The sequence below is a fragment of the Passer domesticus genome, chromosome 29, assembly GCF_036417665.1.
Source record: "Passer domesticus isolate bPasDom1 chromosome 29, bPasDom1.hap1, whole genome shotgun sequence".
In the NCBI taxonomy this organism is placed as follows: Eukaryota; Metazoa; Chordata; class Aves; order Passeriformes; family Passeridae; genus Passer; species Passer domesticus.
In genome coordinates, this window is record NC_087502.1 from 2,105,612 (window position 1) to 2,116,593 (window position 10,982).

The following is a 10,982-nucleotide window of genomic DNA, read 5'->3' on the forward strand; positions in this document are numbered from 1 at the left end:
CAGACCTTATCTGGATGAAGGAGAAGGCTGTGAGGAAGCAGAAGATGCCGAAGGATGCTGAGGCAGGTGAGGAGGAAGTCAGTGGCCCTTTCCCCCTCTCTCCTGCTCCATCTCCCAGCCCAGCACAGCCCCCGGCTGTAGGACAACACTGCTGCCAACGCTGTCCTGCCAGGGATGGATTGGGAGGATCTCCTTCTCCTTCCCTCTGGCACGGAGGCAAATCCCATCCTCTCCTTGTCCTTCTCCTGCAGACAAGGAGCTGAGGATGGAGAGCAGGGAGGACAAATCCCCACGGCAGAACCTCATGGACGAGGCCATTTTGAGCAGCTCCATGGCACAGGAACCTAATGGGGCTAAAAAGCCTCGGAGATCCCTCAGGAGGAGGGGCTCCAAAGCCAGCCCAGGATGCTCCAAGGGGAAAAGACCCAGCCTGTGCCAGGAAGGCAGCCAGAGATCTGGCCAGAGCTCTGAGGTGGTGGTAGCCAGTGAGCAGCATGACAATGGCAAGAAGCCCCACTGGTGCTTGGAATGTGGGAAAAGTTTCCTCAAGAACTCCTACCTGGTCGTCCACCAGAGGATCCACACCGGGGAACGGCCCTATAAGTGTGGGGAATGTGGGAAGAGCTTCAGGATCAGCCACCACCTGATGAACCACCAGAGGATCCACACCGGGGAACGGCCCCACGAGTGTGGGGAATGTGGACAGAGGTTCAAGATCAGCTCTGCCCTGGTTGTCCACCGAAGGACCCACACTGGGGAACGGCCCTATGAGTGTGGGGAATGTGGACAGAGCTTCAGGATCAGCTCCCACCTGATCGTCCACCGAAGGATCCATACTGGGGAACGGCCCCATGAGTGTGGGGAATGTGGGAAGAGCTTCAAGATCAGCTCCCACCTGATCCGCCACCAGAGGATCCACACCAATGAACGCCCCTATAAATGTGGAGAATGTGGGAAAGGCTTCAGGAAGAGCTCCAGCCTGAAACTCCACCAGATGACCCACACTGGGATACGCCCCTAGGTGTGTGGGGAGTGTGGGAAGGGCTTCCGTGACAGCACTGGCCTGATCATCCACCAGACAATGCACACTGGGGAATGTCCCTACACGTGCTCTGAATGTAGGAAGACCTTCATTGAGAACTCCAGCCTGATTATGCACCAGAGGATCCACACTGGAGAGAGGCCCTACAAATGTGAGGAATGTGGGAAAAGCTTCAGCAAGAGGTCCGGCCTGACTGTCCACCAGAGAATTCACACTGGGGAGAGGCCCTACAAGTGCGGGGAATGTGGGAAAAGCTTCAGCCAGAGCTCCAGCCTGACTGTCCACCAGAGGATCCACACTGGGGAGAAGCACTATGAGTGTGCTGAGTGTGGGGAGAGGTTTCAGAGCAGATACCGTCTCCTCAAGCATCAGCAGATTCACACAGAATAGAGGCCCTTCCGCTGCCCCGACTGCGGGAGGGGCTTTAAGAAAAACTCCACCCTCATCACCCACCAGCGGATCCACGCTGGGGAGAGGCCCTAAGAGTGTCCCAAGTGTGGCAAGCGCTTCTCCCAGAACTCTACTATGACCCAGCACCAAGGGAGGCAGCAGTAAGGGAAGCCCTACAAGTGCCCCGTGTGCAGGAAGAGCTTTGAGCGCTGCTCCAACTCCATCCCCCACTGGAGGACCCCCATTGGATGGTCCACGATGACCCTCGTTTGGCAGAGACTTGGTGACCCATGGTCCTTTGATCCATGTTAGGAAGACACCTGGCTGGTGGTCTCCACATCTTCCTGGCTCCTCTTGGACACTTGGGATACAGCCAGAGAAAAATCCATAGGGATGCAAACCGACATCAGAATTTCATAGGGGACAGTACAGTTTTTTACTTTTGACCCCAAAAATATCTCACCTTTTGCATCCAATCATTTCTTCAGGTGGCATCAAGGAATACTGGATGGTGTTGGAGGTCTTTTCCAACCTAAATCATTCCATGATTCTAATTCTCCCTGGCCTAGAGACATCTTCCACAGCCAAATGGTGATGGACTGGGGCACAAAACCAGGATTTTGGAGACAATGGAGTGGAAATTCCTCTAGAAAAGATCCTTTCTACCCACCCAGGCACATGGATACTCAGCCAGCATGTACACGTAAATCCTTTTATTTTGGCCTTGATTTTCCTTCATATTTCTTTATCCCTTCACCCACCATTGGGGTAAAAATAAAGACATTTAACTAAGTCACGGATGGTGACATTGGGGAATATGGTGGGGATGGAGCTGGGGACATGGACAAGGACGTGGGTGCGGACATGGCTGTGGATGGCGATATTGGGCATGGGGGGGGTGTCACAGGTATAGATGGTGACATGGGGCTATATGGCCATGGATGAGGACATGGGGGACGTGGCCATGGGTGGTGACAAGTGGCTTAGGGGACAAGTCCATGGGTTGACATGTCCATGCCATGAGGTGTCCCATGACCAAGGACAGCACATCCCCACCACCACCACGATACTCTCCCCTTCATGCTCCCGTTTATTCCCTGCTCTTTCCCTGGCTGTGACACCTCCCTTGCAGGATGTCCCCATGTCCTGGTGACCCGTGTCCCTCAGCTACTCCCAGTGGCTCCAGCAGCAGCCAGAGCCCGTCCTCAGCACGCAGGATCAGCTCGGGCTTGCGGCGCGGGGGTGGCCTCGCCGTGTCCCTCCACAGCACAAACCGGGACAGTGTCAGTGCCACTACCACCTTCATCTCAGCCATGGCATAGCTCTGCCCGATGCAGTTCCTGCCACCACATCCCCACTGTCAGTGTCACCCCACTGTGAACCCAGCCAGAGACGGGGGTGGCACCTGGGGACACTCCTGTCCCCACTCCACCACTTACCTGGGGCCAGCAGAGAAGGGGATGGAGGACAACGGGGACCGTCCCTTGCTGTTCTCAGGGCTGAACCTCAGAGGGTTGAACACCAGGGGTGACACCAGCACAGTCACACCGAGGGGACACAGCTGTCACCATCATGGTGACAAGGACACCTCATAGGGTGGTCCTACCTCAGGCTCAGGCCAGAGGTCTGGGTTGTGGTGGGTCCCATAGATGCTCATCAGGCAGATGACCCCTGGTGGGATGGGAATGGCCACTTTAGGGACAGCAGATGAGGGTGGCTGGTGACACTGTGGACACCTTGGCCATGCCATACCCTTGGGGTGACATGGCCATCACGCAGGGGGATGTCCTCAGTGCAGCACTGGGACACAGCAGTGACAGGAGGGTGCAGCCGCAGGCTGTTCTTGATGCACATGGTGGTGAAGGGCAGCTGGGACAGGTCCTCCCTGGGGACAAAACTGGGGTGGCACCATGTCCCCGAGCCACATGACCTGGGGTGGCCCTGGGGACATCTCACCATTCAATGTCCGCAGTGTCCCGGCCAGCCAGGAGCTCCTGGACCTCCTGGCGGCATCGCTCCTGGTGCTCAGGGTGGCCAGCCAGGTTGTAGAAGAGCCATGCCAGGCCACTGGCCATGGTGTCATGACCTGTGGGGACATTGGGTGAGTGAGGGGACACTGGAGTGGCTCCTCCCCAGTGGCGCCTGGGAGCTCGTGCTCACCCTCAAACATGAAGGTGTCAGCCTCAGCCGCGATGTTCTCTTCCGACAGGGTGTGGCCGTTCTCGTCCTGCGGGGGTGAGATGAGCCAGGGGCCACCTGGGGCCATCGGTCTACGGCCAAATCCCATCCATGGCCACCACTCTTCCCCCATGGCCACCACCCTGCAGGCACCACCATCCCACTGGCCATCAGCTCTATGGTCAATGCTGCCCATGGCCACCACTGTTCCCCTGTGGCCACCAGTCTATGCCCCAGCCCACCATGGCCACCAGCATCCTCTTGGCCTCTATGGCCAACCCTTCCATGGCACCACCATCCCCTTGACCACCATCCCCCCATGGCCACCACCCTATGGTCACCATCATCTCCCCATGGCCACAGCCACCCTCTTGAGCACTTCCATGTCTCCATGGCCACCATCATCCCCCATCCCCTCATGGCCACCAAAGGATGAGGGTTGGGGGACAACCAGAGGCTGGACATGGTGACACTTTGGGTGGCTTGGGGAACCTCAAGGACAGGTTGGTGGCCACTGTGGGGTGGCATTTGGCCTGGCCATGGTGACACCTCTGGGACCTGTGGACTTGGGTTGGTGGCCACTGCCTGGGCACTGCCAGGTCTCTGTGCCACGTGCGGTGACACCCATGGGTGGCCCTGGGGACCCATCTGATGTCCCATGTCCTACCTGAGGCACTGAGGAGTGGCTGGAGGGTGCTGGGGTGGAAGAGGCACAGGACAGGCAGCCAGAGAAGTTCCCACCAGAGGCAGCCATGAGGGTACTGGGCCACCAAGGTGTCCACCTGCTGTAGGGCTTCCTCCGTGCTCTGGCCCTGGGGACAACAGGACATGTGTGTCACTGGGGACACAGATAGGCTTGGGGACATGTGTATCCTCAGGATACTGCCAGCCTTGGGGACATGTGTGTCTGTCCCCACTGTCCCCTTGCAGGTGCCACCACTCTGTCCTCACCATCCCAAGTGCCACCACCCCATTCCTTCAGTCCCCTCATAGGTGCCACCACCCAATTGTTCCTTTGCAGGTGCCTCCACCCCTGTCCCCGTTGTTCCCGCAGGTGCCACCCACTATCCTCTCACAATGCCGGTGTGTCCCAGCAACCAATTGTGCCAGGACCGGATAGGGAACTTGTTCAGTTGGTGACAAGTGGCCCGGAATCGGGTGACAGCCACCAGCGCATCCCAGAGCCACCGCAGCAGCAGGGCCACCACAAACGTGCCCAGGGCCACCACGCCCAGGGAACCTAGTGCCATGGCCACCGCCATGGAACCGCTCCTGGGGACAGGCTGGGGACAGGGCAAGGGGCGGGCATGGGCGGTGTCACCGCGGGGTCACGTGGCGCCGTGCTGGGTGTCACCGGATCCGCCTTTTGTCGTAACGCGCGCTCTGGTGGCAGCGTCCTCTGACACGTCCTGATGGCTTCTTGTGCTGACATGTCCTAGTCCTGCGTCCCCACATGTGTATCCTGGTGGCATCGTGTTCCCCCCTCCATGTGTCCCTATCCCTCCTTCCCTCTGTGTATCACCATCCCCCACCTGTGTGTCCCTATCCCTCTGCACATATCCCTGTTCACTTTCCCCGTTGTCGTGTGTTCCTGTCCCGTCCTAGTGTCCCTGTCCCCATCTCCCCCATGTGACCCCGTTCCCTTCCATGTGTCCCTGTCCCCTCTGAGTGTCCTCATCCCCATCTCCCCCCTGTGACCCTGTTCCTTTCCGTGTGTCCCTGTCCCTCTCTGTATGTCCCCTGCCCCTCACCCCTGAAGGACCAAAGTCCCCGAGGTCCCGGGGCTGTATCCTGTGGGATATTCACGTGTCCCACAGCATGTCCCCGTGTCCCATAGGATGTTCCCGTGGCTGTTCCTTGCACTGAGCTTCTCCCCTGTGCCAGCACAGAGAGGGACACCCCATGACAACCCACAGCACCCCACGGCACTTTGACCTCTGGTTTTGTCTTTTCTCCTTGGTTTGGTGGGCACCTCTGTCTCGATCCACTGGTACAAGTGGAGGTCGTGATGGTTCATTAACTGATCTCAGAGTGCAAAATCAACACAGAGGGGATTTCAGTATTAATCAAAAGAAATGCACCTTTTATTGATTGCCCACAGCAAATGCCATAGAAGTGTTAGAAAAGAGATAAAATATAAAGACAGAGAGAGACAGAGATTGAGAGAGAGAAAGAGAGAGAGAGAAAGAGAAGGTATAGCTACCAAACGTAGAGACAAAATCCTTGTGGTCCAGATTGATGGAAATTCACCTTGTGATGTCGGGGAGAATCTCAACATCCTGGTTAACTCAGACATTGTATTTGTGTTTCCCCCAGACAGGGAAGGAATGATGAATCTGACTCCATGTTCTCAGAAGGCTAATTGATTATTTTGTGATACTATATTATATTAAAAGAATGCTATACTATACTATACTAAAGAATATAGAAAGGATACTTACAGAAGGCTAAAAAGATAATCATGGAACTCATGACTCCCTCCAGAGTCTGACACAGCTTGGCCCTGATTGGCCAATAAGTCAAAACAATTCACAGCAAAAACCAATGAAACAATCACCTGTTGGTAAACGATCTCCAACCACATTCCACATGAGCAAAACAGAGGAGAAGCAAATCAGATAATCATTGCTTTCATTTTTCTCTGAGGCTTTTCAGTTTCCCTGGACAAAAATCCTGGGCAAAGGGATTTTTCAGAAAATGTGAATTTGACACTCAGGGGTCTATTATAGTCCTTTGCCAAGGGGGTGAGCAGGTAATTCTCTTGAAATCGCTATGGGGGAACAGGTACAATGAAGAGTAAGTCTGTTGAAACCGTCAAGGGGGAACAGGTCACGTTCTCAGCAGTGAGTGAGAGTCATTGTTTTCTTGATCCAACGACCACACCTGGCACATCTCCCTTCAGTTTGGTCAGCTCCCCGTGTTAGAATCAGAGGGGTCTCAGTCCTTGGGAGGGGGGGCTGCAATCTCTGTCTGTCATTGTGGTAGAGAAGCAGATGAAGGGTATTCCATGGGGAACCACCAAAGTTACCCCTGAAAGTTCATTTGGCCAAGAGGTGGGGAAATTCATGGGCTATTGCCAAGAAGCAGGTGCAAGCATATAGGGTGAGTCGCTCCTTTGCCAGCCCCCTGCTAGAAGCAGTCACTGCAAACACAGCTGTGCACAATCACTTGGGCAGCATCCACCTCAGCCAGGCCAGAACTCCAGTCAGGGTCCTTGGGGTCCCAGTCTCTGTCCCTGCGATAATCATGAGGCAAATGAGGGAAAGTTTGGACCATCTCTTACAAGGGCCCATGGCCCCAAAGGGGCCTCTGGATTCTCCAAGACCCCAGAGTGTCACAGGGCCCCTGTGATCCCATCAGTCCCTGCAGTGTCACAATGTCTCCAGGAGGCCCTGCAGTGTCACAGAGGAGCAGCACTGGAGTGGGCACAGCACCAGGGGAGGTTTGGCAGCGTTTCACTCTCTGTGACACCACAGCAGTGGCAGCCACAATGTTCCCCTCTCTTTGACACTACAGGTGTGGCAGTACCAAGTCCCCCTCTCTGTGAGACCACAGCAGTAGCAATTTCAACATTCCCTTCTTTGACATCACAGGGGGGGCTGCTCCAAAATTCCACTCTTTATGACACCACATCAATGGCTGCCCCAATATTTCCTTCTCTGTAACACCATAGCCGTAGCAGTGCCAGCATTCCCCTCTCTGTGACACCCCAGTGGTGGCAATCCTGACCTTCCCCTCTCTGTGACACCACAGCAGTTACAGCCCCAGCATTCCCCTCTCTGTGACAACACAGCTGTGGCACTCCCCCTAGTCCCCCTCCCTGTGACACCAGAGCTGGCACCCCCAGCGCTCCCCTCTGTCTGACACCAACACAGTGGCAAACCAAAGATTCCCCTTTCTATGAGAAAACTGTGGTGGCAGCCCCAAGGTTCCAATCTCTCTTAAACCACATCAGTGGCAGACCCAACGTTCCCCTGGTCTATGAAAACAGAAGTTGCAGCCCCAACGTTCCCTTCCCTCTGACACTGCAGCAGTGGCAGTCCCAGTGTTCCACTGTGTGACACCACAGCAGTCACAACCTCAACTTTCCCCTCCTTGTGACACTGCAGCTGTGGAAGCCCCAAGTCCCTGTCTCTGTGGAACTGCAGCAGTGGCAGCCCCAGTGTCTCTCCCTCTCTGACACCACAGTGGTGGCAGCCCCAAAGTTCCCCTCTCTGTGACACTACCACGGTGGCCATCCAAAGTTCTACTCTCTATGACAGCACTGCAGTGGCAGTTCCAACATTCCCCTCTCTGTGACACCTCAACATCTGCATCCCCAGTGTTCCCCTGTCAGTGACATGACAGCAGTGGCAATACCAATGTAACCCTCTCTATGACACCAAAGAGGTTGTAACCCCAACGTTCCCCTCTTTGTGACAACACAGCAGTGGAACCCTCAGCATTTTCCTCTCTATGACAGCATTGCAGTGGCAGCCCCAACACTCCCCTCTGTATGACACTGCAGGAGTGTCAGCCCCAAATGTTCCCCTGTTTGTGACAGCACAGCAGTGGCAACCCCAGTGTTCTCTTCTATGACACCACAGCAGCCGTCCCAACTTTCTCCTCTCTGTGACACCACAGCTGTGGCAGTCCCATTGTCCTGGTCTCTGTGACACCACAGTGGTTTGTGCCCAAACGTTCCCCTCTCTGTGACACAGCAGCTGTGGCAGCAGCACTGGAACAGAAGCAGCAGCCATGGAACAGCAGGGGAGCAGGGGAGGAGCAGAAACAGAGCTCTGGAACAGCGGGAGAGGAGCAGTGCTGGAGCAGTGCTGGAGCAGTGCTGGAACAGTGCTGGAGCAGTGTTGGACAAGCAGAGGAACTGTGCTGGAACATCCCCAGAGCAGCACTGGAGCAGCTTTTGAGCAGCACTGGGGTAACCATGGAAAAGGTGGAACAGTGGTGGAACCGGAACCACAGCCATGAACAGTGGTGGCATGCTGGTGGCACATTGGTTACATATATGTGGCACATTGGTGGCACATTGGAGGCACATTGGTGGCAGAGGCCCCACGGCCATGGAGCGGCACAGGAGATGCCGACGCTGCGGGACACAGAGCGGCTCCGAGCGCTTTGTCCTGCAGAGACTGGCTCTGCACACCAGAGCAATCCCAGCAGGCTGACCCAGAGCAGGGGAAGCAGCAGGAATTGCTGCTGGGCTCTGGAAGGCAGGGATGGAGAACATTGAATGGTGACTTGGAGGTTTGATCCTGCTCATTGTGGCTGCTTTTGGGGTGTCAGGACCGTTCCTGTCCTTCTGAAGTCATGAACTCAGGAGATACTCAGGACAAAAGCAATCAAACTGCCTTCTTTACTGCAGGGAAGCACAGCTTGGGACAAGTTTCATGATTTCTGATTTAGGAAGCAAACTGGGTCAAATATTGGCCTGTGGTTTGTTCTAGTCCTGAAACTATTCCCAAAGTGCTGGGATTTGGCGTTAAAAACGAGCAATGTGCCTCATCACCTGGATATTACACACATGGAGTAAAGATCTGTTAGTGGTCGTTATGTTTGAGAAAAAACCTGGAATTTTCTTCCTGATTTCACTCTTCCTTCCTCCCTCTCTGGGATGAGGACTCCAAGACTCCCTGCAGGTCTGCTTTCCAGAATCTGCTCCTCTGGAGTTGGGATGGGACAAATGAGCAGTGGGAAGAGGGAGGAAAATGGACCATTCAAACTGCAAACTCTGTTGTTGTAGCCTCTGCATTTCCAGTCTTTAGAAACTGTCATGTTTTCATCCCTCAGACCAACTCCCACATTTCTCACTTCTGCCCTGGTAGAAAACCTTCCTTTGGCCCTATTTAGCATCTGATCCTCGGAAACACCTCAGTGCAGATGCTTTTTGATTGGTTTTGCTAAGAGATTACAAGAAAATCAGCGTAAGGGGAGAGATGAGGGAGAGAGCAGAAACAATTCCTTTCTTTTCTCTTCCAGGTGCAAAGTCTCCTGTGCAGGTTGTGCTGCAGCCAGAGACTTCCCAGGCTAAGGGCTGAGGGAAGCGATTCAGCTGAGGCAGCTGAGACATCTCCTCCCTGCTTTGCAGCCCTGGGGCTGGCAGGGGACACAGCTGCCCCTGTGCACCCCACACACACCCTGGAATGGGGGATTCTTCCTGCCTCTGCCAGATGCTCCTTCTCCATTCCTGGCCTGGCTGCTCCTGCTCTGTGCTCCCTGCCATGCTCATTGCTGGGGCTGGGGAGTAGGAGGGAGGAGCTCAGCGCCAACCTGGGAGGTGCCAGCGGGGTCAGAGATGTGTGGAGGTGACAGTGACAGAGTGACGGAATGTGCAGATGGACACAGGGAGAAGAGAACACCTCCGGGGGAACCTCCTTGAGATTTAGGGAAATTTCCTTTGAACAACACAAACAAGGACACAGATACAGAGGCACAGTGTGTAGCTTTCGTGCAAGGGTTTATTTCTCATTTGAGGAAAAAGGCCCTGGGCTCACAGGGGATCAGGCAATTCCTCAGGGATGATCATCTCCTCATGCCACAGGAGAGGGACAGGACATGGTTTTCACCAGCAGATACACCTCTAAAACAAAGAGCCAAAAACATGATCTCCTGTGTTCCCTGGGACAGGAGAGGGGCCTCGTGCCTGCCCCTATTTCTGGAGGGAAAAAGGAATTGAGGCCCTGGGTAGACCCAGGACATGATTTGGCTTCTCAGATCCACAGGATTTCCAGACACCCTAAGCCTTGGGATGCTCCAAAACTAACCCAAGAAGCTCCCAGCACCCATGCAGATTGTGGGGTTCCCCAGAGCTGCCCAGGTGCAAGGAAAGACTTGGGGGCTGCTCTGTGCAGCACCCCTGGGAAACAGATCAGTGAAAGCCCCTTTCTGTCCCTGGCTGGCCCCAAACTCTGCCCACCCAGAACACTCCAGGGTCCCCCATGAACCACACAGGATCATGTGGGGTTCAGGGGACCACCAAGTGCTGCTCACCCATCCCTGGAGATTTTCGGCCTGGCGCTTCTGCCGCAGAACATCCTGCAGCTTTTCAGGCACAGGGGGCTGGGGACAAAGGCAGCATTAGAGACACACTGGGGGCTGGACTGGGAGGCAGGGGAGAGCAGGGGGGCCTTGGGGAAGGGGCTGCAGGAGCAATGGGCTGCAGGAGCTGCTGTGCTCCTGCCCAGAAGCACTGGGCTCCTGGCCAAGAGGCACAGCTGGGGCAGGGGCTGCGTCCTGGCTCATCCAGGGGGTCCTGGGGTGACAGGGACGGGAATGCAGAAGGGGCCCTGGGCAAAGGCTTCCCTGGCAAGGAGCCGTGGGGCAGGGTGCTGTCTGGGCTGTCAGTAGGGGTGCACTGGGCTGTGCTGGGACAGAC

The 10,982-nt window shown here is 55.5% G+C and overlaps 1 protein-coding gene and 1 pseudogene across 1 annotated transcript; one reads left to right on the forward strand and one right to left on the reverse strand.

The window, feature by feature from the left end:
- On the forward strand, nt 1-2,068 carry LOC135287378 (zinc finger protein 664-like; annotated as a pseudogene).
- A 393-nt stretch (nt 2,069-2,461) lies between these two features.
- LOC135287272 (leukotriene-B4 omega-hydroxylase 3-like) lies at nt 2,462-4,872 on the reverse strand. Its single transcript, XM_064400625.1, has 7 exons — nt 4,687-4,872; nt 3,593-3,659; nt 3,389-3,518; nt 3,196-3,317; nt 3,040-3,115; nt 2,872-2,955; nt 2,462-2,772 (listed from the first exon to the last, which is right to left on the reverse strand). The coding sequence occupies exons 1-7, from the start codon at nt 4,870-4,872 to the stop codon at nt 2,523-2,525; spliced, it is 915 nt and encodes a 304-aa protein (XP_064256695.1). The 3' UTR covers nt 2,462-2,522.
- Between the last annotated feature and the right edge of the window lie 6,110 nt (nt 4,873-10,982).

Excerpts from the sequence above, each read along its gene's own strand:
- LOC135287272 (XM_064400625.1), bottom strand. The coding sequence starts at position 4,872 with ATGGCGGTGGCCATGGCACTAGGTTCCCTGGGCGTGGTGGCCCTGGGC. Across the intron at positions 3,116-3,195 it reads CCCCCTGCGTGATGGCCATG|CCATCCCACCAGGGGTCATC; the intron begins TCACCCCAAGGG and ends AAGTGGCCATTC. Across the intron at positions 2,773-2,871 it reads CCCTTCTCTGCTGGCCCCAG|GAACTGCATCGGGCAGAGCT; the intron begins GTAAGTGGTGGA and ends ATGTGGTGGCAG.